Raw genomic sequence first — 26,187 nt, 5'->3', positions numbered from 1 at the left:
GGAGTTAGAGGTTACAGCGAACTATGTTTGTGCCACTGCACTCCAGCCTGAGCAAGAGAGAGACCCCTATCTCTTTGAGGAAAAAAAAGCACTACTCTGGTCATGTGCATCACCGCCAGGAGCTGGGCTGGTGACATAACCCTCAGGAGGACCTAACGGGATCCACTTGTGTGACCACCGTAGAGCCAGGAAACCCATCAACGCAGAAAGTGAAATAATGGGAGTTTTCTCAGTCACCACCTTGTAATCGTACTTCTCCCAAATACCATGCCTTTCCCTTCTCCTCAGCTCAGCTTAAAGTTTCTGCATCTGAACCTTTTCCCCCCGATCTCTTCATTTTCAAAGGCCTTTATCTTTATCCTTTAAATCCAATTTGTTCTGAATGCCCGGGAACCAAAAAAGCTTTAAGGAATGCTTTCTCGGCCAGGCACGGTGGCTCGCACTGTAATCCCAGCACTTTGGGAGGTCAAGGTGAGAGGATCACTTGTGCTCAGGAGTTTGAACCAGCCCAGGCAACACTGGGAAACCCCATCTTTATAAAAAATACAAAAGAAAATTGGTCAGGAGTGTTGGTCCATGTCTGTGGTCCCAGCCACTTGGGAGGCTGAGGTCAGAGGATCACCTGAGCCCAGGAGGTCAAGGCTACAGTGAGCCATGATCACGCCACTGCAGTCCAGCCTGGGCTACAGAGTGACACCTTGTCTCAAAAAAAAAAAAAGCTTTCTATGCCCAGAGACCAGCATTGGTTGTGATTAAACCACAGCACTGCCCCCCAGGAAGCTTAGGGTCAGCATCAGGCTCATGGCTACTTCTTGACTTGTTCAAGACGACCCAGCTGAGGTGTGTGACACGCGATGGGCAGGAGAGGAAAACCTGAAACCCCTACAGGTGCTGAGACTGAAGGGCTGGGCCATAACCCAGGCCTGGCTTAAGGCCCACTGAGTTAAAAACGAATTCTTGGGAATCTGAATGGAAATTGAACACGCTCCCGATGAAGGGAACCTCCTGCTGATCTGTGGGAGGCTACTCTAAGGATTATGGAGATAGGCAGCTAGTGGGGTCAGTGAACTCATCAGATTCTGTTCTGTATGTCTGCTCTGTGTCAAAGTCAGCTGTTTATAAAATGTGGTCCCCAGACCAGCAAACTTCAGGCTCCCCTGGGACTTCTTGTTAACACACATTCTCTGGTCCCTCCCCGGGGCGACCAAACCAGTAACTTGGGGTAGGGCCCAGCCTGGGGGCATAAGAAAGCCTTCAGGTGATGCTGATATATGCAAAAGTATGAGAACCACCCCGTGAAACCAAAATCTGACTCCACTTTTGCTTTTTGCTACAAGATCCCTCTCAATCTTTTCGGTTGCTGATTCAGTCAGGTCTGGTGTGTGGGTCTTTTTTTGTTTTGTTTTGTTTTGAGACGGAGTCTCACTCTGTCACCTAGTTTGGAGTGCAGCGGCACAATCTTGGCTCACTGAAACCTCCACCTCCCAGGTTCAAGCGATTCTTGTGCCTCAGCCTCCCGAGTAGCTAGATTACAGGTGTGCACTACCATGCCTGGTTAATTTTTTGTATTTTTAGTAGAGACGGTTTCACCATGTTGGCCAGGCTGGTCTCGAACTGACCTCAGGTGATCCACCTGCCTTGGCGTCCCAAAGTGCTGGGATTACAGGCGTGAGCCACTGCGCCCAGCTGGCTTCTCTATTAAGGCGGACAGGGTCACCTCCTGGTTATCCCCCGACTCAGATTCCCATAGGTGGCTCTGCCTCAGAAGCCCCAGGGCACTGTGGTCAGTGTTAGGTGTGGCAGTGACGGCTCTGGATCCTCCCCTTCAGTTCTTACTTGGGCTACAGTTGAGCAACTTACCTGGTTGCTATTTACACCCTGCGAAGCAATGCCAAGTTCATGGGAAACTGTACCTACATGTAAACTGAATCTTTGAGACGGCTATGAGTGGGTATTGCCAGTGTGATCTCCAGCTACCTCTGCCAAGCTCGAATCACACACTTAGGCTATCCCGGTGCAGTATTTCATCTACTCTTCACTAGATAAAGTACACAGAGGACTTTCAATTTAAAATGTTCTGACTTTTTTGGTCAGTAGTCTTAGTAAGAGATTTATATGAAAAGAGGTAGGAGTATATAAATAGGGTGTTAAATATATCATGTCACCAAAAAAATTTACCCGAGAAAAAGAAGTTTAAAAGCAATTTTAAAAAACCTTCAATCAACAATATATAAATAACTTAGTCTGAGGTAAGAGGGAAAAATGCCCTGCCAACACTTTAGAAAAATACATCTCTGCCACACTATACAGAAATATACCTTCTACCACATCTTCTGAATCCCCAGTTACCCTCCATCTCCTAAAGATTTTGGGCACGAGAACTAAAGATGAGAATCTTTCCCACCCCTACCACTTCCAGGTAAACGAAATATTCCGAGTTCATGTTCAGCCAGGCTAAAGTACAAGAAAACTGAACCCACTCTCCATCCCATCCAATCCCATCCCAGGATAGGTGGGGCCAGAGCAGAAATCATGGAAAGCTCAGGACTCCACGCCTCCCAAGTGCACTGAGTGAGGTCAGTTCTGGAACTGAGCTTCCTCCCAACAAGCCACTCCCCTCCTCTGGGAGTTCATTCACCTCCTCTCCGTCAAAGGACAATGTTTAATCTCTGAAATTCCTCTTGCCTTGTCAGCAACCAGCATCTGGCTGCCGCTCCCACCAGTCCTCAAAAGAGCTCAGCCCCCGACCCTGACCCCAAATCTGTCCAACCTGGTTGTACAGTGTCTTCCATCTGACCAAGCTCTAGAGTGACGGCTCTGTATCAGAGCATCGTCGCTCAACACCCCGACTCATGCCAAGACCCAAGTGTCTTCTCCTGGGAGGGAAAGGGAGAAAAAAAAAAATCAATAAGAAAGTATTTTGCAAAAATTCAAGAGGGAGAAAAGATTCTGAATCCGTATTCTGGTTTGTGCAGCTGTTTTTTGAACCCTCTTTCTGTTTTGGTATTTTTAACGTCCCATCACACAGTAGAGCTGAATGCTGGAGGTAGATTCAGAGCAGAGTCTTGGCCAGCGGCTGCCTGCTTCCCTACCAGCCTGTGGAAGCACCTTGCCAAAGCACTGCAGTCCCCTGGCTCTGCTGGCTGTGCCCAGTCCCCGTCTTTAAGTGGCCTCTTTGCTGCAGAGTCCCAGAAACAGGAAAGAAAGGTGAGAAATCCAAAAGGGGAGCTGAGCTGCATTCACTCTGGATAGCCTGGGCCAGGAGCTCAGGCCGTTTGCTCTGCACTGGTGCCAGCTGTGACCAAGTACTAACCGGGCTTTGCTGGCATCCGTGGGCCAGTGCTGTCTGCCCCAGTTGGCCACAGCAGGCAGCATCAGCTTTTCCTGCACTGGGGTATGGAAAGTAACAAGGAGCTGCCACAGTGTCTCTCTTGAGCAGCCTGGGTCTGCATCTCGGCAGCACCATCTTGACGGTGAGATGCTAGCTACCAAGGAAGGAAGCCAATCTGGCTATTACCAGTGGCTGCTGTTTGATGAAAGAGCTCAGGAGCTGAGGTGGGAAGCCTGGAGCACCAAGTTCCACCTGAAAGCAGAGAGAGAAGAATTTAAGGTGCAAATAGATTTGAGAGAGTGTGCCAGGCGCACTCCAGCCCCATGGAGTTCCCCCAGCCTGTGGTGATGGGAGAAGCACCTCAGATTGCGGCTTAGTGTTTACAGGCCCCTGGGCTCTGCTATTCAGATCTAAGCACTGGCGTTCACCTCCTAGTGACAAAGTACAAGTCAAGGGACTGGGAGGGGAGAGGTGAACCAAACAGGTCATCACTCTGCTCTGCCAAGGTTGCTGCTTTTGCCTCACAATGACTCATCTATCTCCTAAGGACACTGGGATCACCCACAGGATGCAGGTCACTAGGTATTTGGTAACAGCAGCTTCAGAAAAGACTGATGAACGCCTGTCTCATTCCCTTCTCTCCAATTCCCCAGTGACTCCCTTTACTGCAAGCCCAGGAAGGCCTTGAGTCTCCAGGTCTCAGGCCAAAGGGCCTGGGCACTGGAGGATGCTCAACAGTGAGAGAGAAAAATCCCAGGGGGCTGTGGGACCAAGTCAGCCTGTGCTGTGAGGCCGGCCACAAAGGAGTTATCACCTGGGCCAAGTAGATGACTCTGGTGACTTCCTTCCCTTCCACAGTGACGGGCTGCAAGATCCAGGCACTGGGCAGGATCTCCCCGCGAACCATTTTTCTGCTGGGTCTTGGCATGGATGTATCATACACAGACTGGGCTGCCATGACAGACAGGTGACCCTGGGGACAGAGGGAAATGGGAGTCCTGCCTGTGTGGTGTCGACAAAACAGGAACAGGCTCCTGTGTAGACAGTATGGCAAAAGGCAACACTGGGCCAGCCTTCAAGTCACCCCTACTCTGGCTCCAGCCCCAAGTTGCCCTCCTTCCCCTAAAGGACCTGATGCCCATATAGATTGTTTCTCATGACACTTTAGCCCAAGTTCTTCCCACGACGTCTTTACCACCAAGGCAGGCACCTCTTTGGCTTCTACGCAGACACAACAGAAATCCCGCGGCTGCTTCAATGCACACAGGGTGGTGTTGCACACCAAGTACACTGGAGGGACGGGGATAAGGAGGGTCAGAAGGCCCATGGACAGACCTAGTCCTAAAGCTTTCCCAGTCCGGGAGCCCCCCGCCATCACCCCATCACCTGACACCTAGCTCAACCTAGGCTGAGCAATCCAAGTAACCTGAGTAACGGCCTCCCAGTAGGGCTGCCTCCAACCCTCCACCCGTCTCCCCCAGCAAGACCCCACTGGGCACACCAGAAACCAGGCCCCGTGCAAGCCTTTCTTCCCTGGGCTCACCCAGGCTGATGCTGTTGGTCACTCGCTGATGCAGCCTTGCTGTCTGGATGGGCTTGTAATACAGGGGCCATAGAGTGGGGTCACTGACAGCTGCCCACACATGAGACAGCGGCTGGGACACCACACCTGCCCCCAGAAAGCCATGCCGAGTGGAAGAAAACACCTTGTAGTAAAGCTGCACCGCCTGCTCCTCGCCCTGGTAGCTGGGGGGAGACACCAAGCACAGAAAATAGGAGGGAGTCAAAAATGGGCTCCAAGGGTCACAAAGGAGGGGCTGAGAGTGAAGCCTCGAGGAATCCAGGTAAGGGAAGGGAGGAGAGAAGCCGAGCAGACTGAGAAGCTTAGGACCAAGGCAGACAGTGTACAAAGGACCCCACACACTTACCTCCAGCCAGCTGTTGCCTGGCAGCTGAAGAGGTTGTGCAAATTATCCGAACAAGCAGCCATTACCTGAGGACACAATGGCCACACCCAAATTAGGAGGCATCGTTAAAACTAAGCTCCTGGGTTCGTCAGTCTGGCCTGCCTCTGCTCAATTCCCCTTTTCTTTTTTTTTGAGACAGGATCTAGCTCTGTCACCCAGGCTGGAGTGGAGTGGCGTCATCACGGCTCACTGCAGCGTTAACCTCCTGGGGTTAAGCGATCCTCCCACCTCAGCCTCCCAGTCTCTAGGACTACAGGTACACACCACCACACCCGGCTATCTTTTTGTATTTTTTGGTAGAAACAGAATCTCACCATGTTGTCCAGGCTGATCTTGAACTCCTGGACTCAAGCAATCTTCCCACCTCAGCCTCCCAAAGTGCTGGGATTACAGGTGTGAGCTATCACGCCTGGCCTAATGTTTTTATTTTTTTGTAGAAACAGGGTCTTGCTATGCTTCCCAGGCTGGTCTTGAACTGCTGACCTCAAGTGATCCTCCCGCTTCAGCCTCCCAAAATGTTGGGATTACAGGCATGAGCTACTACACCTGGCCTGAATTCCCCTTTTCTCAAGATGAAGAACCACTTTTCTCAAGATGAAGAGCCCATAAGCCTTGGGCTCCTCATCTGTCCAGCTTTGTTCCTACTTTCTCTTACTGCACACCCAGCAGAGGTCTGGGCAAAGGAATGGTGGGGACAGGTAGGAGCAGTTACTCACATCAGCCATAGAAGTATCCACAACGTGCTTGGCCAAATCCTGGTAGGAGGAGGAAAAGCAGGTCCCCGAGTTGGACAGACTGGATGGTGAACAGCAGCAACTGCCCAGGGAGGCTCTGCGGCCTACAAGAAATAGGTGGAGACCCTGTGATGGCACCGAACATCAGGGCCTCAGGACAGCAACAGCTCTCCCGCAGACCAGTGACCCACTAAGATCTAGCAGCCATCAGCCCCCAAGTCCCCAGCCAGGCAGCTGGCTATCCCCAACACCCCCCGCAACTCACCGCAGGCGGAGTTCTTCCTCAATGCAGAAAGGCCGCCTCGCTCATCCCCTATCCATACATCCCTGGAGTCAGGCAAGTTTGTGTAACCCTGCAGAAGACAGGATACTCAGGACTGAGCCAGAAGGCAAGCACAAAACTATCTCCTCTGCCTCTAAACTGCATCTCACAGCTTCCAATAAGATGAATCAACCGCAATGGTCTTCCCAGATGGGAATACCAGAGGCTGGACATCCTCCCAAGAAGACCACAGCAATAGAAATTAGTATCTAGATGATCTCTGCTCACCTTCTAAGCCACACAGGCAGAGGCTGCTTACAGGGGAATTCCAACAGGGATCAGAACAACCAGCGCCTGAGAGTATGGGGTGCTCTGCCAGCCTTCCAAGCTGGGGGGTACCAGGGATCAGTGCATGAGAGGCTCTCTGCACCACCCAGGCAACAGGAATGAGGCCATGGCTAGAGGGGGTTTAGCAGGGTAATAAATGTGGAAGATGGGATGGGAGGAAAAGTAACGGGCTATGAAAAGCTGAACGCTTGACCCCACCCCAGGTGCGGCAGCCAAGCTAAAGGTCCTAACTGGGGATTAGATGGGGTGACCCTCTGGATCTGCAGTGTGGTCACCACACCTCCACCTCAGCAGGCTCAACAACATGACCCTTGACCTCCGCTGGAACTCACAGGAACCCACCATCCTACCTCCATCATCACCTCTAACCTATTGCTGCTCTGATCACAATAAAGGAGGAAACAAAGAGTCCTCTCTCCATCCTCATCTCCTCACCTGCTGCAACAAAGCAGGCCCTTCTGCCTCAGGCTTAGTTCTCACGCTGCCCTGTCAGAAGCCCTTCACTACTGATCACCAGTCCCTTCACTTGTTGCCTCCACCTCTTCCTCTTCACTGGATCCTTACTATTAGCCACAATACTTGGCTAATTTTTAAAACACTTTGGGGGCCTAGCAGTGGCTCATGCCTATAATGCCAGCACTTTGGGAGGCCATGGCGGTGGATCACCTGAGGTCAGGAGTTCAAGACCAGCCTGACCAACATGGGGAAACCCCATCTCTACTAACAATACAAAAAGTTAGCTGGGTGTGGTGGCGGCACCTGTAATCCCAGTTACTCGGGAGAATCGCTTGAACCCAGGAGGCAGAGGTTGCAGTGAGCTGAGATTGTGCCACTGCACTCCGACCTCGGCACAACAGAGCGAGACGCCATCTCAAAAAAATAAAAATAAAAAAATTTGTAAAGGCAGGATCTCAACCTGTTGCCCATGTTGGTCTTAGACTCCTGGGCTCAAGTGATCCTCCCCTCTGCAGCCTCCCAAAGTTTTGGGATTACAGGCGTGAGCCCCTGTGTCGGTTTCTCTCATCTTTAAAACCTTCCTCTTCACTCTCCTGCCTTTCACAGATAAGCTTCTTGCAACTAGTCTCGCTGTTTGCCATCTCCCACTTCTTGCTGACTTCTGAACCCACCCTAATCTAACATTTGCCCTCGTCACTCCTCCAAACAGCAGTCACCAAGGTCCACGGTGTCCGTGTGGCTGGATCTTGTGAACAACTTCTGTCTTACACTTCCTGAACCTCTCAGCAAGCTTTGACTTAGCCAGTCTCTCCCTTTTACTGACAGAATCACTTCCAGGCCTTCTCATCTCTCTGAGTGGCTTAGCCAGTCTCTCCCTTTTACTGACAGAATCACTTCCAGGCCTTCTCATCTCTCTGAGTGGCTTTTTTTGTTGTTGTTGTTGATTCATCCTCTTCAACTGTTGACATTTTGGGAACCTTTCAAAATTCAGGCCTAGGCCCTATTTTCTCACTCCACAGTGTATTCCTAGGTAACCTAATCTGTTCCCAGTGCTGAACTGATGACTTCCAAAAATAAATATCCATAAATTAATAAGTATTGCTGAGACAAATGGGCAGCCATCTGAAAAAAAAAAAAAGATTGCATAGAGACCCATTTCACAGACATACCAAAATGGATCCCTTATGCTTTATGGATCAAAGATACACTGGGAGATGGAGGAGTATAACGGTATTACAAGAAAACACAATTGAAAAGGTGACTGTGCCTGTAGTACAGTTGCCCGGGAGGCTGGGGGGGGAGAATCCCTTGCGTCCAGGAGTTTGAAGCATGAGCCACTGCACCTGGCCTCAAAAATGTTTTAAGAAATTCTCAACACAAATTGAATCAAGGAAGAAATACAAACAGAAATCGCAAAATTATATTAAAAATGAAAATACATGTCCCAAGCTATGGGAAATGGCTGAAGCAATGCTCAGAGGGAAATTTTAGCTTTAAAAACATCTGGGAAAAGAAATAAAAACAAATGAATTAATATTATGAACTATATGCCAACAAATTCAATAACATAAATTGGTGACTCAAAAGTTAAACTGACTCAAGGAGAAATAAAACTTTTTAGTACAGGCTGGGCACAGTGGCTCATGCCTGTAATCCCAGCACGTTGGGAGGAGGCAGGTGGATGATGAGGTCAGGAGATCGAGACCATTCTGGCTAACACAGCAAAACCGTCTCCACTAAAAAAATACAAAAAAATTAGCCAGGCATGGTGGCGGGCACCTGTAGTCCCAGCTACTCGGGAGGCTGAGGCAGGAGAACGATGTGAACCCAGGAGGCGGAGCTTGCAGTGAGTCGAGACGACACCACTGCACTCCAGCCTGGGTGACAGAAAAAAAAAAAAAAAAAAAAAACTTAGTACATATTTTATTTACAAATTTAAGATATTAAATTAGTGATCAAAGAAAATTTCAAGATAGCTTCATTAGTAAAATCTACCATTTAAGGAATTAATACCAATCCTTTCTAGATGCTTCAAAAAATCAGGAGGGAACACTTGCCAACTCATTCTATAGGGCCAGAATTACCCTGATACAAAAACTGGGCAAAGACATCACAAGTAAACTATAGACCAATATCCCCCATGAACACACACACACAAATCCTCGACAAAACACTAGTAAACTGAAATCTAGCAACACATAAAAAAGATCATATATCATGAGCAAGTAGGATTTATCACAGAAACACAGGGCTGGCTCAACATACAAAAATCAATGCAATGCACTATATTAATAAAAGAAAAAAAACCCGTAAGATTATCTCAGTAGACACCAGAAAAAGTATTTGACTAAATCCAGTACCTTTTCATGATAAAAATTCAAAAAACTAGGAATATAAGGGAATTTCCTCAACCTGATAAAGATCAGCTATAAAACATCCACAGCTAACATCACACTTAATGGTGAAAGATGGATACCTTCCTCCTCAAATCAGGAGTAAGACAAGGACATCTGCTCTCACCACATCTAATAAACATTGTACTGGAGACTGTAGTCAGCACAACTGGCAAGACAACAACAACAAAGGCAGGCGGCATGATCTTGCATATAGAATATCTTAAGGAATCTATTTTAAAAAAACATTAGAACTAATAAATGAATTCACCAAGGGTATAGGAGACAAGAACAATATACAAAAAGCAATTTTATTTCGGCATAATAACAATGAAGAAACTGAAAATGAAGTGAAAACAATTCCATTTATAATAACGTCAACAGGAATAAAATACTTAGGAATGAATTTAATAAAATAAGCATAAAACTTGTACTCTGAAAACTTCAAAACATTGTTGAAATTAAGCCTAAATAAACACAATGGCATCCCATATTCACAAAGCTAAAGACTTAATATTGTTAAAATAGCAATGCTCCCCCAATTGATCTACCGATCAAAGTAATCCCAATCAAAATCCCAGCTGACTTCTTTGCAGAAATTGACAAGCTGATCCTAAAATTCATATGGAAATCTGAGAAACCCAGAATAGTCAAAGTAATCTTGAAAAAGAACAAAGTTGGAAGATGCAGACTTCCTGACTTCTAAAGGTACAATAAAAACTACAGTAATGAAGACAGTGTGAGGCTGGGTGCAACAGCTCACACCTATGTAGATCGATGGCATGGAATGAGGAGTCCAGAAATAAAGTCATATGTCTGTGGTCTACTGATCTTTGACATGGCTGCCAAGACAACTTAGTGGGGGAAATAATAATCTTTCAAACCCATGTTGTTGGGAGAACTGGACATCCATATGGAAAACAATGAAATTCAACCCCTAGCTCTCACCATATGTAAAAATTAACTCAAAATGGGTCAAAGAATGAAATGTGGAAGCTAAAAGCATAAAACTCTTAGAAGAAAACATAGGCATAATCTTCGTGATCTTGGATTAGGCACTCGTTTCTTAGATATGAAACCAAAGCACAAGGAACGACAATAAAAAATAAACTGGACATCATTAAACTTTTGGCTTCAGAGGGCACTATATCAAGATAGTGAACAGACACAAAGAATGGGAGGACATTTTCTGTGAATTATATATTTGCTAAGGGACTCTTAAAAAGACAAATAACCAAATCTTAAAACAGACAAAATATCTGACTAGCTATTTCTCCAAAGAAGATGTATAAATGGGCAAAGGCACGTGAAAAGATGCTCAACACCATTAGCCATCAGGGCAATGGAACTGAAGCCACAATAAGGTAGTACTTCCCATCTGCTAGGACAGCTGTCATCCAAAATAGGCCATAGCAACAGCTGGTGAGGACGGAGAGAAACACACTGCTCATATACTGCTCGTGGGGAGGTAAAATAGGACAGCCACCATGAAAACAGTCTGGCAGTTCCTCTATGATCCTGCAACTCAACTCCAGATACATACCTAAGAGAAATGAAAACATATCCATACAAAAGCTTTACAGGGATGTTCACAGCAGCAATATTTATTAGTAGGCAAAAAGCAGAAAACGACTTTCTAAAGGCCCATCTACTGAAGAATGGATAAATAAAATGTGGTTTCTTCATACAATGGAGTATTACTCACCATAAAAAGCAATGAAGCTCGTATATTTTACAACATGAAGGACCCCTTGTTGGGGGTTAAATCACTGTCTCCACTGAACATATGTTGAAGTCCAAACCCCCCAGTATCTGTGAATTTGACCTAATTTGAAAATAAGTTTCTTGCAGATGTCACCAATATAAGACAGTACTGGATTAGAGTGGTCCCTAAATCCAGTGACTAATGTCCTTATAAGAAGGTTATGTGGAGCTGGGCACGGTGGCTCACACCTGTAATCCAAAACTTTGGGAGGCTGAAGCATGTGGATCACCTGAGGTCAGGAGACCAGCCTGGCCAATGTGGTGAAACCCCATCTCTACTAAAATTACAAAAAATTAGCTGGGCATGGTGGTGCATGCCTGTAATCCCAGCTACCTGGGAGGCTGAGGCAGGAGAATCGCTTGAACCCAGGAGGCGGAGGTTGCAGTGAGCCGAGATCGTGCCATTGCACTCCAGCCTGGGTGACAGAGCAAGACTCTGTCTCAAACAAAACAAAACAAAACAAAACAAAAAAGTTATGTGGTAGCTTACGATGGTAATTCCAGCACTTTGAGAGGCTGACGCGGGAGGATCACTTGAGGTCAGGTGTTGCAGGTAAGAATGAGCTGTGATTGCACCACTGCAGTCAGGTCCAGGTGACAGAGACCCTGTCTCTTAAACACTGGGAGAGACAGACAGGGAGACAGACACACACAGAGAGAGACAGAGAGCGCACGAGTGAGAGTGAGAATGTCACATGAAGGCAGAGACAGAAATGGGAGTGAGTGCCAAGGATTGCTGGTAACCATCAGAAGCCTGGAAAGAGGCCTGGAGCAGATTCTTCTCCCAGGAGCTTTCTGAGGGATATGGTGCTGCTAACACCAACATTTTAGACTTCTAGCCTACAGAACTATGAGAGCATAAGTTTCTGTTGTTTGAAGCCACTCTGTGAGTGGTAATTTGTTGCAGCAATTCCAGGAAACTAACACAATCCTGCAAACATTATGCTAAGAGAAAGAAGCCATCAAAAAGGATCATATATTGTATGATTCCATTTATATGAAATGTCCAGAATAGGCAAATCCATAGGGATAGAAAGTAGACTCGTGGTTGCCAAGGGCTGGGGAATGGTGAACTTAGGGAATAACTAGTAGCATGTGGTTTTTTAGGGGGTAATGAAAATGTCCTAACATTGCTGATGGATACACAACTCTATGAATATACTAAAGCCAATGGATTATAACAACAACATTAAAAATCAATTAAAGAAGTGCTCAAGGGTCAGGCACAGTGGCTCATGTCTGTAATCTCAACACTGGGAGGCTGAGGTGGGCAGATCCCTTGAGCCCAGGAGTTCAACACTAGCCTGGGCAACAGGTAAAACCCCATCTCTAGAAAACAAAAATACAAAAAGTAGCTGGGCATGGTGGCGCATATCTGTACTCCAGGTACGCAGGAGGCTGAGGTGGGAGGATCACCAGCACCTAGGGAGGTCGAGGCTGCAGTGAGCCATCACTGTGTCACTGCACTCTAGCCTGGGCAACACAGCAAGACCCTATCTCAAAAAAAAACAAAAAAACAAAAAAGGCATGTCAAAAGGACACAAGACAAGCTGAAAGAACTCCAAATAATTAAAGCTGGAAAAAGTTGAACAATGAAATTAATAATGACAGTACCGTATTGAATTATTCCCCAAAGAATATGATTCCAAACTGAAAAAAACTAAATAGTTGAATAAATTAAGTGGTGAAAGAAGGGACTGCACTTTCTTAGAGAAAAGTTCCAATTAATAAATGTAGAAGAAGGCCAGGCGCAGTGGTTCACGCCTGTAATCCCAGCACTTTGGGAGGCCGAGGTGGGCAGATCATGAGGTCAGGAGATCGAGACCAACCTGGCTAACACGATGAAACCCTGTCTCTACCAAAAATACAAAAAATTAGCTGGACGTGGTGGGGGGGCACCTGTAGTCCCAGCTACTTGGGAGGCTGAGGCAGGAGAATGGCATGAACCTGGGAGGCGGAGCTTGCAGTGAGCCGAGATTGCACCACTGCACTCCAGCCTGGGGAACAAAGCACCAGACTCCGTCTCAAAAAAATAAATAAAATAAATAAATAAGTAAATAAATAAATAAATGTAGATGAAGAGAATACAAAATTGCCACTAAAATATCATAATAATTTTTATATATAAGACACACTAGTAGACACTAAAATCAGTGGATGAAAGTTTGAGGAAAAACAGGATTTTCCATAGTCTCCAAGATTTTTTGGGGGGGAGAGGGCGGGGGATGGAGTCTTGCTCTGTCTCCCAGGCTGGACTACAGTGGCACCGTCTCAGCTCAATGCAACCCCCGCCTCCCGGGTTCAAGCTATTCTCCTGTCTCAGCCTTCCGAGTAGCTGGCCACCACGCCTGGCTAATTTTTATATTTTTAGTAGAGACGGGGTTTCACCATACTGACCAGGCTGGTCCTGAACTCCTGACCTCATGATCACCCGCCTCTGCCTCCCTAAGTTCTGGGATTACAGGCATGAGCTACCGTGCCCAGCCAGTCTCCAAGACTTTTTGAGACAGGGTCTTCCTCTATCCAAGGCCAATGGTGCAATCATGGCTCACTGTAACTTCCATTCCCCTCCAGGCTCAAGCGATCCTCCCACCACAGCCTCCCAAGTAGCTGGGACCACAGGCATGCACCACCAACATAGCTTTTGTGTGTGTGTGTGTGTGTGTGTGTGTGTGTGTGTGTGTGTGTGTGTGTTTGTAGAGATGGCGTATGTGTGTGTGTGTGTGTGTGTGTGTTTGTAGAGATGGCGTATCACTATGCTGCCCAGGCTAATCTCGAAATATTGGACTCAAGTGATCCTCCTGCCTCATCTTTCCAAAGCACTAGAATTACAGGCGTGAGCCACCACATTCAGCCATGTTTATTAATCATAAAGGGCAAAATAGCAACATTCAGTGGAGAGACTCCCAAATACCACCTTAACATCAAAGTTTACATCATCAGAAATAGGACAAATTGGTACCCAGTAACCTCTGATACAATGCACTGAGAATAAGGTATTGCATGAGACATACTTACACTATAAAACTATTTGTTGTCTCTCTAAAATTTGAATTTAACTAGCATCCTTTTTTTTTCTTTGCCTAATCTGTTAACCCTAAGAAGGGCAAATCACTTTTATGGTATTTTTTGCCAAAAAATGCGTAACTTCAATCCAACCATGAGAAAACCACAGACATGATCCTTTTGTAGTTCGTAAGCATGATAATTGGGTTTTCGCATACATGTCTGAGAAGTGCCTCTCTCAAACCTTGTTACGTGAGCACATTACCTGTCTTACATGAAAAAAAAATAAAAAAGAAAGTAACAGCAGATAAAACACATTCCAAAAAATTACTAAGAAGCAAGAAAAGACTGAGAAACTATCACAGCAAAAAGAAACTGATCACAATATACACAGAAATGAACAAGTTAGAATCAAAACTGGCTCCAGGAGAGATGAAAAATCTAAACCAAAGGTTGGCAAACTTTTTCTGTAGGGAGCTAGATACTAAATATTTAAGGCTTCATGGGCCATTTGAGTAGTTGCAGCTACTCGACTCTCTGCCACTGTAGTGGGAACACGACCATGTACATGAATGGGCATGACTGTATTCCAGTAAAACTTTCTTTACAAAAACAGGAAGCAGGTCACATCTGGCCAAAGGGCCATAGTTTGCTAAACCCTGATCTTAACAGACCATTTTCCATTGAAGAAGTTTTTCAAAGAACTAATCCCCTGCTGAAACACCAAGCCTTGTCAATTTAAAAGGATTATTATATCCAACTTTAACAGATGATTCAAAAGAAAATTTTTTTTTGAAACAGGGTCTTGCTCTGTCACCCAGGCTGGAGTGCAGTGGCGTGATCACAGCTCACCACAGCCTCGACTTCCCAGGCTCAAGCAATCTTCCCACCACAGCCTCCTGAGTAGCTAGGACTACAGGTGCACACTAGCACCACGCCTGGCTTTTTTTTTTTTTTCTATGTTGCCCTGTCTGGACTCAAACTCCTGGGCTCAAGTAATCCTCCTGCCGCAGCCTCCCCAAGTGCTGAGATTACAGGTGTGAGCCACCATGTCTAGCTCTCAAATTTTTTTACTTTTCATCCCCATTTCGCTGTCCCACCAAAATCATTCTGATATGCTTAGAGTATATATTTTTGTTTGTATGTGTTTTTGCAAAAAGTTATTGTTTTATATATTGTAGTTATATACTGTATATGTTGTTTAATTTACAAATAGTAACATGTCTCATTTTATGGGCAGATCATGAGGTCAGGAGTTTAAGACCAGCCTGGTCAATAGAGTGAAACCCTGTCTCTACTAAAAATACGGAAAAATAAGCTGGGCATGGTGGCAGGCACCTTTAGTCCCAGCTACTAGGGAGGCTGAGGTAGGAGAATCTCTTAAGCCCAGGAGTCGGAGGTTGGAGTGAGCCGAGATCGTGCCACTGCACTCCAGCCTCAGCAACACAGCGAGACTCTGTTTCAAAAAGAAAAAAAAAAAGTTTTTCACTCAGTATTCTGCCTAGGTGTTTAATGTGTTGATTTCAATTCTTGCATAGTATTAATATTTCATGTGTGCAACTACCACATTTTACCTATCCATTCTCAGTCATGGATTCAGGAATGTCCTCCAACTCATTGCCACTTCAAATAATGCCTTAATAAACAATTCCTTACATGTTCTCTCATAACCTATGCAAACATTGCTGAGTCATAGGAACCTATAATGGTTCCAATATCCTCAAAGTCCTGCCAAAATCTGGCATCATCTGGCTTCCTAAATTTTGCCAATTTAATAGGTATAAAGTTTTTATTACCTTTTTAACTATTCATAAACCTTGAAAAGGAAAAGTACCACCTTTCTTTCCAATAAAAGGAGTACAACAATGATAACAAAACCTAAAGAATATATTGTGAAAGCAAAAACCACAGAAAAATTCAATATTGATGCAAAATTCTAAAATTTAAGTGGACTCCAACAACATATTAAAAGAACAGTACATCAGAATCGTAAATATATATTATAGGATTTATTCCAGGATTGCAAGAATAGTTCAATATTAGCCCAAAAATAGATAGATGGATGGATGAATGAATGAAATCATCTCCAAAGACTCTGAAATACCCATTCTGGATAAGAATATGCTATAAGCTAGGAATAGTTGGATACTTCCTTAGTATTGCAAAAACATATCTATCTTAGCTCAAAAGCTATAAAAAAGCCAGGTGTGGTGGCTCACGCCCGTAATCCCAGCACTTTGGGAGGCCGAGATGGGTGGATCACCTGAGGTCAGGGGTTCGAAACCAGCCTAGCCAACATGGTGAAACCCAAACTCTACTAAAAATACAAAAATTAGCCAGGCATGGTGGCAGGCGCCTGTAATCCCAGCTACTTGGAAGGCTGAGGCAGGAGAATCACTTACAGATCGAGGTGAAGGCTGCAGTGAGCCAAAATCATGCCAATGCACTCCAGCCTGGACAACAAAGCGAGACACCATCTCAAAAAAAAAAAAAAAAAGAAAAAAAGAAAGAAATTAAGATAGGTACATGTATTAGCAGCTACTAAATTAGTAGTGCAAGTCTAGAGAATCAACCAAAAAAACAGATGCAAAATTAATTCACAGCAATCAATAGCTTTAATACATACAAAATAATCAGAAGATATAAAAGAAGGAAAAACCTATTTACAAAAGTAACAAAAACCTTAAAATACTCAGAAATAAATCTGACAAGAAATGTGAGAGACATATGAAGAAAACTTTAAAAATACAAAAAGAAAAGCTTGAAACTAGTATGTTCTTGGTTAGAAAATTCTATAGCATAAGTTGTGGTTTCTCCCTAAGTCAATCCACATGATCCTATTAAAAACAGTAACAAGTTCTTGCAACTGAACTAGACAAGGTGAGATCCTAAATTTCACATAAAAAATAAACAACAGGCCGGGCGCGGTGGCTGGCTCATCCCAGCACTTTGGGAGGCTGAGGCAGGTGGATCACTCGAGGTTAGGAGTTCGAGATAAGCCTGGCCAACATAGTGAAACCCCATCTCTACTAAAAATACAAAAATTAGCCAGGCATGGTGGCGAGCACCTGTAATCCGAGCTACTCGGCAGGCTGACAGGAGAATCGCTTGAACCCAGGAGGCGGGGGTAGATCGCGCCAGTGCACTCCAGCCCGGGTGACAGAGTGAGACTCCATCTCAAAAAATACAAAATAAAATAAACAAACAAACAACAGGCTGGGTGCAATGGCTCATGCCTGTAATCCCAGCACTTTGTTCAGCTGAGGTGGGCGAATCACCTGAGGTCAAGAGTTTGAGACCAGCCTAGCCACCACTGCAAAACCCCATCTCTACTAAAAATACAAGAAAAATTAGCCAGGCGTGGAGGGTGATGCAGGCCTGTAGTCCCAGGTACTTGGAGTACTGAGACAGAAAGAATCGCTTGAACCTGGGAGGCGGAGGTTGCAGTGAGTCAAGATGACGCCACTGCACTCCAGCCTGAGTGATAGAGCAAGACTCCATCTCAAAAAAAATAAACAAACAACAGATCAGTAACACAGAGGCACAGCAAGATGACAGAATAGGACCCTTCAGTGATAGTTCCCCACAGAAACATCAATTTGAACAACTATCCACACAAGAAAATATCTTCACTAGAGCTAGGAAAACCAGTTGATAAAGTACTAGATTTTACAAGGAGAAGAAGATGCATTAAAGAGAAGAGGAAGGACAGTTTCATATTATCTGCACCAACCCTCCCCCAACCCTAGGTAGTGATGAGAGACACTGTCCACATGGCAGAAGAAGAGGTTAGTGGACATGGGACTTTGCCTTAGAACCCAGTACTAAGGCTGCCACAGTAACACACAGAACCAGAAAAAACCTCACAGCCTAATTCCAGGCCTGTACCCATGGACAAAGACTGTGGACCCACACTAAGCACCAGAAATGAACTCACCACCCCATCAGGATGAATGTGATTCTCACATCACTGGCCAGCTAAAGCATTCTTGGGCCCCAAATAAATTTCAGCATGGCAGCAGCCTGGGCTTTGAGCATGACCCATTTCCACCCTGGTCAGGAGGCCACAGGCTTCAGGTGTAACCCTGCATAGCATCAGTTGTGGCAGCCACAGGATTGCCCACATCACCTTTCCCTCCAACTTTAGGCAACATGGTGCAGGGAAAGATACCATCTGCTTGGGGGAAGGAGAAGGAATTGTGCATGGGACTTTTCCTTGGAACCCAGTACCAAGCCCACAACAACAAAACCAGCACCTGGTTCAGGGCCCTGGCCAGCATTACCACACAAGGTGGGGAACTCTCCCTGAGTCTTACTCAGGTCCATCTGGGCCAGGGACATTGGAGTCTATAACAAAGTCCCAGCTACATAGGCTTAGAGTGCCCTCTAGTGCTAAGAGGGCCACAGTGACCACAGGCTTAGGGAACTCAACAGTCAGGCTCCTTTGAATTCCTGGAAGGCCCTCTGAAGGACAGGTACAAACAAGGCCAGATTGCAAAAACTGGAATAAATATTATTTTTTTAATGCCCAGATATTGACATACATTGGAAAGCATCAATAACATTGAGGGAACTATGACCTCACCAGACCAACTAAATAAGGTGCCAGTGACCCATCCTGAAGAGATGGAGAAGTATAATCTAATACAGGGAATTCAAAATAGTTGTTTTGAGGTAGCCCAACAAACTTGAAGAAAACACAGAGAAATATTTCGGCAATCTATGTGAGAAACTTTACAAAGAGATTAAAAAATCTTCAAAAAATCAAACAGAAATCCTGGAGGTGAAATACATTGAACAAACAAAAATGTATTACAGGGTCTCGACAGCAGAAATTACAAAGCAGAAAAATAAATCTGTGAGCTCAAAGACAGGATATTTGAAAATACAGAAGAGGAAAGAAAAAAAAAAAAGAGCCGGGCGCGGTGGCTCAAGCCTGTAATCCCAGCACTTTGGGAGGCCGAGACGGGCGGATCACGAGGTCAGGAGATCGAGACCATCCTGGCTAACACAGTGAAACCCCGTCTCTACTAAAAATACAAAAACCAGCCGGGCGAGGTGGCGGGCGCCTGTAGTCCCAGCTACTCGGGAGGCTGAGGCAGGAGAATGGCATAAACCCGGGAGGCGGAGCTTGCAGTGAGCTGAGATCCGGCCACTGCACTCCAGTCCGGGCGACAGAGCGAGACTCCGCCTCAAAAAAAAAAAAAAAAGAATGAAAAACAACAAAAGAAAGTTTAAAGAATCCGTGGGATAGTGTCAAAAGAACAAATGTGGCCAGGCACGGTGGCTCACGCCTGTAATCCCAGCACTCTGGGAGGCCAAGGTGGGCGGATCATGAGGTCAGGAGTTTGAGACCAGCCTGACCAACATGGTGAAACCCTGTATCTATTAAAAATACAAAAAAAAAAAAAAAAACTGGGCGTGGTGGTAGGCACCTATCTCAGCTACTCAGGAGGCTGAGGCAGGAGAACTGCTTGAACCCTGGAGGCAGAGGCTGCAGTGGGCAGATTGTGCCACTGAACTCCAGCTTGGGCAAACAGTGCAAGACTCTGTCTCAAAAAATAAAAAAATAAAAATAACAAATGTATGAGTCACTGGCATTCAAGAGGGAGTGGAGAATGAGAACAGAGGGAAGTAGAAAGTTTATTCAAAGCAATAATAACAGGGACCTTTCCAAACCTAGAGAAAGATACAAATATTCAGGTACAGAAAGGTAAAAAGTCCCCAGTTAAATTTAACAAAATAAGACTACTCCAAGGCATATAATAATCAAATTCTCAAATGTCAAGGACAAAGAAAAGGTCATAAAACCAGCAAGAGAAAGAAGTAAATAGGCTAGGTGTGGTGGCTTATGCTTGTAATCCCAACACTTTGGGACACTATGGTAGGAGGATTGCTTGAGGCCAGAAGTTCAAGACCAGCCTGGGCAACATAGTGAGACTCCCATTTCTACAAAACACTTAAATTAAATTTTAATTTTTTTAAAAGAAAAGAAGCAAATAACAAGTAAAGGAGCTCCAATAGGCCTGGCAGCAAATTTCTCGGCAAAAACCTTACAGGCTAGGAGGGAGTGGGATGACAGTCAAAGTGCTGAAGGAAAAAAAAAATGTCAACCAAGAATACTTTATCCAGTAAAATTATCCTTCAGACATGAAGAGATAAAAGACTTTCCCAGACAAACGAAAGTTGGGGAAATTCATCAACACTAGACCTGCCTTATAAAAAATGCTAAAGGCAGTTCTTCAATCTGACAGAAAAAGATGCTAATGTGTAACAAGCAAACATTTGAAGGTATAAAACTCACTGTTAAAACTAAGTACATGGACAAATTTAGAATACTCTAAAATTATAACTGTAGTAGATAAACCACTCCTATCTTTGCTATGAAGAATAAAAGACAAATTAAAAATAATAACAACAGGCCAGGTACCGTGGCTCATGCCTGTAATCCCAACACTTTGGGAGGCCGAGGCGGGCAGATTATGAGGTCAGGAGTTGGAGACCAGCCTGGCCAACATAGTGAAACCCCATCTCTACTAAAAATACAAAAATTAGCCAGGCATGGTGGCGGGCGCCTGTAATCCCAGCCACACCTGGCTAATTTTTTGTATTTTTAGTACAGATGGGGTTTCACTACGTTGACCAGGCTGGTCTTGAACTCCTGACTTCGTCATCTGCCTGCCTCAGCCTCCCAAAGTGCTGGGATTACAGGCATGAGTCACCATGCCCGGTCAGGGCATTTATTTCAACATCTTCTGTTGGTCATGCACTCAGCTTTTAAGGTTTCTCTGGGGTCTCCCTGGCTGAGAGGTGGTCTGTTCAGTCAGTTGGAGGCTTAGAATTTTACTTTTATTTCTCAATCAACATACAAAAATCAGTAGTGCTTCTATACATCAAAAGCAAACTATCTGAAAAGGAAAGCAAGAACACAATCCCATTTATAATAGATACCAAGAAAAAAAGTCCCTAGGAATAAACTTAATGAAAGAGGTGAAAGATCTCTACAATGAAAGCTATAAACCACCGGTGAAAGAAATTAAAGAGGACATGACTAAATGGAAAGATATCCCATGTTCATGGATTGGAAGAGTATTGTTAAAATGTCCATATCACCCAAAGCAATCTACAGATTCAATGCAATCTCTATCAAAATACTAACAACAGTCTTCATAAAAAAAAAAAATCCTAAAATTCATATTGACCCACAAAAGACCCCAAACAGCCACAGAAATTATGAGCAAAACAAAGCTGGAGGCATCACAGTACCTGACTTCAAAAAATACTACCAAGGTACAGTAACCAAAACAGCATGGTACTGGCATATAAACTGTCACATAGACTAAAGGAACAGAACGGAGAACACAGAAATCCACACATTTACAGCCAAGTGATTTTTGACAAACACAGAACACACAACGGAGAAAGGGCAGTCTCTGTGGTAAATGATGCTGAGAAAACTGCATATCCACATAAAGAAGCATGAAACTAGACCCCTATCTCTTACCATATACAAAAAGGATCAAAAACTTAAATCTTAGACCAGAAAATAGGAAACTAGAAGAAGAAAACATAGGAGAAATGCTTTATGACATTGGATTGGGCAAGGAATTTTTGGATAAGACCTCAAGAGCACAAGCAACAAAAGCAAAAATAGACAAATGAGGTTACATCAAACTAAAAAGATTCTGCACAGCTAAGGAAAAGAGTGAAGACATCCCACAGAATGGGAGAATGTATTTGCAAACTACGCATATGACAAAGGGTTAATATCCAGAATACATAAGGAATTCAAATAACAGCAAAAATCCCAAATAATCCAACGTTAAAATGGGCAAAAACCTGAATTCACATTTCTCTTTTTTTTTTTTTTGTTGAGACGGAGTCTTGCTCTATCACCCAGGCTGGAGTGCAGTGGCCTGATCTCAGCTCACTGCAAGCTCTGCCTCCTGGGTTCACGCCATTCTCCTGCCTCAGCCACCTGAGTAGCTGGGACTACAGGCGCCCGCCACCTCGCCCAGCTAGATTTTTGTATTTTTTTTAGTACAGACGGGGTTTCACCGTGTTAGCCAGGATGGTCTCGATCTCCTGACCTCGTGATCCGCCCGTCTCGGCCTCCCAAAGTGCTGGGATTACAGGCTTGAGCCACCGCGCCCGGCCTGAATTCACATTTCTCAAAAAAAGACACTCAAATGGCCAACAGGTATATGAAAAAAATGCTCAACATCACTAGTTTTTAGGAAAATCCAAATTAAAACTACAATGAAATATCACTTCACTCCATCTAAATGGCTGTAATAAAAAGACAGAAAACAACAAATGCTGGTAAGGATGTGGAGAAAGGGGAACTCTTATACACTGTTGGTAGAAATGTAAATTAATACAGCCATTATGGCAAACAGTATGACGGTTTCTCAAAAAACTAAAGCAGAACTACCATATGATCCAGCAATTCCACCACTATGTATATAGCCAGTGAAAATGAAATCAGTATGTCAAAGAGATATCTACACTCCCCCATTTATTGCAGCACTACTCACAATAACCAAGAGATGAAATCACCCTAAATGTTTACAGGTGAATGGGCAAATAAACTGTGGTATATATATATATAATAGAATAGTATTCAGCCATAAAACAGTATCCTGTCATTTGTGGCAACATGGATGAACCCAGGGACATTATACTAAGTGGAAGACACCAGGCATAGACAGACAACCACCACAAGATCTTACTCATATGCAGAATCTAAAAAAGTTGATCTCTCACACCTATAATCCCAGTGCTTTGAGAGGCTGAGGCAGGTGGATCACCTGAGGTCGGGAGTTTGAGACCAGCCTAGCTAATATGGTGAAACCCCCTCTCTCCTAAAAATACAAAAAATAGTTGGGTGTGGTAGGCGCTTGTAATTCCAGCTACTCAGGAAGCTGAGGCATGAGAATCGCTTGAACCTGGGAGATGGAGGTTGCAGTGAGCCAAGATCACACCACTGCACTCCAGCTTGGGCGACAGAGTGAGACTCTGTCTCAAAAATAAATAAATAATGAAAATAAAAAAATTAGCCAGGTGCAGTGGTTCATGTCTGCAATCCCAGCATTTTGGGAGGCCAAGGCAGGCAGATCACGAGGTCAGGAGATCCAGACCATCCTGGCTAATATGATGAAACCCCTTCTCTACTAAAAATACAAAAAATTAGCCATGCATGGTGGCAGGTGCCTGTAGTCCCAGGTACTTGGAGGCTGAGGCAGGAGAATGGCATGAACCTGGGAAGTGGAGCTTGTAGTGAGCTGAGATCGCACCACTGCACTCCAGCCTGGCGACAGAGTGAGACTCCATCTCAAAAAAAAGAAAATAAAAAAGTTGATCTCACAGAAGGAGAGAGTAGAATAGTGGTTACCAGAGGCTGGGGAGGGGATCGGGACGAGGGTAATGAGGAGTGGTTGGTCAACGGGTACAAAGTTAGAAAGGAAGAAGAATAAGTTCTGATGTTCTATTATACAATAGGGCGACTATAGCTAATAATAATGTAATGTATATTTCAAGTTGGCTAGAAGATAGGGTTTTGTGTTATCACCACAAAGAAATGATACATGTTTAAAGTGATGGATGTGCTAATTGCCTGATCTGATCATTACGCAATGTATACGTGTATTGAAACATCACACTGTACCTCACAAATATTTACATTATGTGTAAATTGTAATAAAATAATACAATTTTTTTTTAATAAACAAGAAAGAATACTCTGGTAAACTCAGAAAGAGAAGACCAATGAGGGTAGTGGTGGACTAACACTACCACAGGGTAGAATCTATTTTTTTTCTTTTTTTTTTTTTTTTTGAGACGGAGTCTTGCTCTGTCGCCCAGGCTGGAGTGCAGTGACGTGATCTCGGATCACTGCAAGCTCGGCTTCCCAGGTTCACGCCATTCTCCTGCCATTCTCCTGCCTCAGCCTCCTGAGTAGCTGGGACTACAGGCGTCCGCCACCACGCCCGGCTAATTTTTTTGTATTTTTAGTAGAGACAGGGTTTCACCGTGTTAGCCAGGATGGTCTCGATCTCCTGACCTCGTGATCTGCCCACCTCGGCCTCCCATTACAGGCGTGAGCCACCGCGCCCGGCTGGGTAGACTCTATTCTAAGCTTTGGTGTAAGGAAAAGGGACCCCTTAAACAGGTGAGGCAAAGATAAACTAACAAGCATTACGGGAACGACTGGACAGCCATCTGGAAAAAACACAATCAGATCCAGACCTCATATGAAGATGACTCCAAAGGGAACAAAGATTTAAATATGAAAAAATAAAACCACAGAAGTTCTAGAAGAAACCACGGAAGAAATTCTTTATAATTTTGGATTGAAGAATGTGTTTCTAGTTATTATTTATAACCTAGATATCATAAAAGGTAAACTGGCAAGTATATCTGCCTGCATGGCCCCAAACAAAATAAGCAAGCAAAGACAAAAGAGAATGAAACACTGGGAAAAAAATATTTATAGTTCATATCAGTCAAAGGGCTATTCTTGCTAAAAACAAAGAACTCTCGAAATTGGTAAGAGAAAAAAAGAAATGAGCAAAGGATATGAACAGATGGTTCATGAAAAAGGAAATAAAAATATTTAAGCATATGAGAAAAATGAGATATAATTTTCAGCAAAAAATCCAAACATTTGATAACATGTTGGTGAGAGTGTGGGAAAAGGTAAACTCTCAGCTATTACGGGTAGGAGTATAAATTAGCTCATCTGTGAGAGAAAATAGTATCTATCAAAAAATTAAATGTATATACTCTTTGTACAAGTGCCCTTCTGGGAAGGTATCCCACAGATATATTTGCTTATGTACAAAATGATACATGCATAAAGTTATTCACTGTACTATTGCTGATAACGGCAAAAGTCTGAAAACAACCCAAGTTAGAATACTGGTTAAATTACGATGCAACTCTACAATGGAATGCTATGCAGCAATGAAAAAAATGAGAAAGTTCTCTGCATATTCAAATAGAGTTCCAAATTATACTGAGTGAAAAAGATATATAAGGTATAGGAGAGTGGTATAATATGTTTTATTTTGTATGCATAAAGACCCCTAGGAGGACACCTTCCAAGAAACAACACTGCTTTCCTTGGCTGGGGTAAGGGAGAGGTAGACTGAGGGCAGGGACGGGTATTTCCCTGTATCCCTTTTACAGGTTGAGTACCCCTTCTCCAAAATGCTTGGGACCAGAAGTGTTTTGGATTTTGAATGTTTTTGGAATTTGGAAAATTTGCATATGCATAAGGAGATATGTGGGGATAGGATCTGTGCAAAATACAAAATTTATGTTGGATATATACGCACAGCCTGAAGGTAACTTCATATAGTGTTTTAAATAATTTTGAGAATGAAATCAAGTTTTGACTGTGTTTCAACTCAATCTGTCACATGAGGTCAGGTGTAGAATTTTCCACTTCTGGTGTGACAGTGCTCAAAAAGTTTTCGATTTTGGAGTATCCTGACTTTCTGATATTTGGATCAGGGATGCTCAACCTGTATATGTATATATTTGTACCCTTTCTACTATATGAATATATTATCTATATAAAACATCAAACTTAAAAACATGCAATAAAAGAGAAAAAAAGAAACACTATTCAGCTGTGAAAAAGAAGGCCAGGCATGGCAGCTCACACCTGTAATACCAGCGTTTTAGGAGGTCGAGATGGGCAAACAGCTTGAGCCCAGGAGTGTGTGACTAACCTGGGCAACATGGCAAAACCCTGGCTCTTAAAAAAAATAAGTCAGTACTAGATTTACTGATATGCAATGATATCCCAAAGATATTTTTAAAAGAAAAAGCGGCCGGGCGCAGTGGCTCAAGCCTGTAATCCCAGCACTTTGGGAGGCCGAGACGGGCGGATCACGAGGTCAGGAGATCGAGACCATCC

General features: G+C 44.2%; 1 protein-coding gene across 1 annotated transcript in view; it reads right to left on the bottom strand.

The window, feature by feature from the left end:
• Positions 1-2,064: 2,064 nt before the first annotated feature.
• LOC105511121 (stAR-related lipid transfer protein 9-like) overlaps positions 2,065-26,187 on the bottom strand; it is a 32,893-nt gene continuing 8,770 nt past the window's right edge. The window contains exons 5-11 of the mRNA XM_011941203.1: positions 6,298-6,385; positions 6,015-6,136; positions 5,260-5,324; positions 4,875-5,077; positions 4,542-4,621; positions 4,146-4,304; positions 2,065-3,583 (exon numbers count right to left, since the gene is read on the bottom strand). Of these exons, the coding sequence (XP_011796593.1) occupies positions 3,482-3,583; positions 4,146-4,304; positions 4,542-4,621; positions 4,875-5,077; positions 5,260-5,324; positions 6,015-6,136; positions 6,298-6,385 (819 nt within the window). The 3' untranslated portion in view covers positions 2,065-3,481. The remainder of the gene's footprint in view (positions 3,584-4,145; positions 4,305-4,541; positions 4,622-4,874; positions 5,078-5,259; positions 5,325-6,014; positions 6,137-6,297; positions 6,386-26,187) is intronic.

The sequence above is a fragment of the Colobus angolensis genome, unplaced genomic scaffold (genome assembly GCF_000951035.1).
Source record: "Colobus angolensis palliatus isolate OR3802 unplaced genomic scaffold, Cang.pa_1.0 Scaffold199, whole genome shotgun sequence".
Classification (NCBI taxonomy): domain Eukaryota; kingdom Metazoa; phylum Chordata; class Mammalia; order Primates; family Cercopithecidae; genus Colobus; species Colobus angolensis.
The sequence above is the reverse complement of the archived record's forward strand: the minus strand, read 5'-3'. Positions and strand labels throughout refer to the sequence as shown.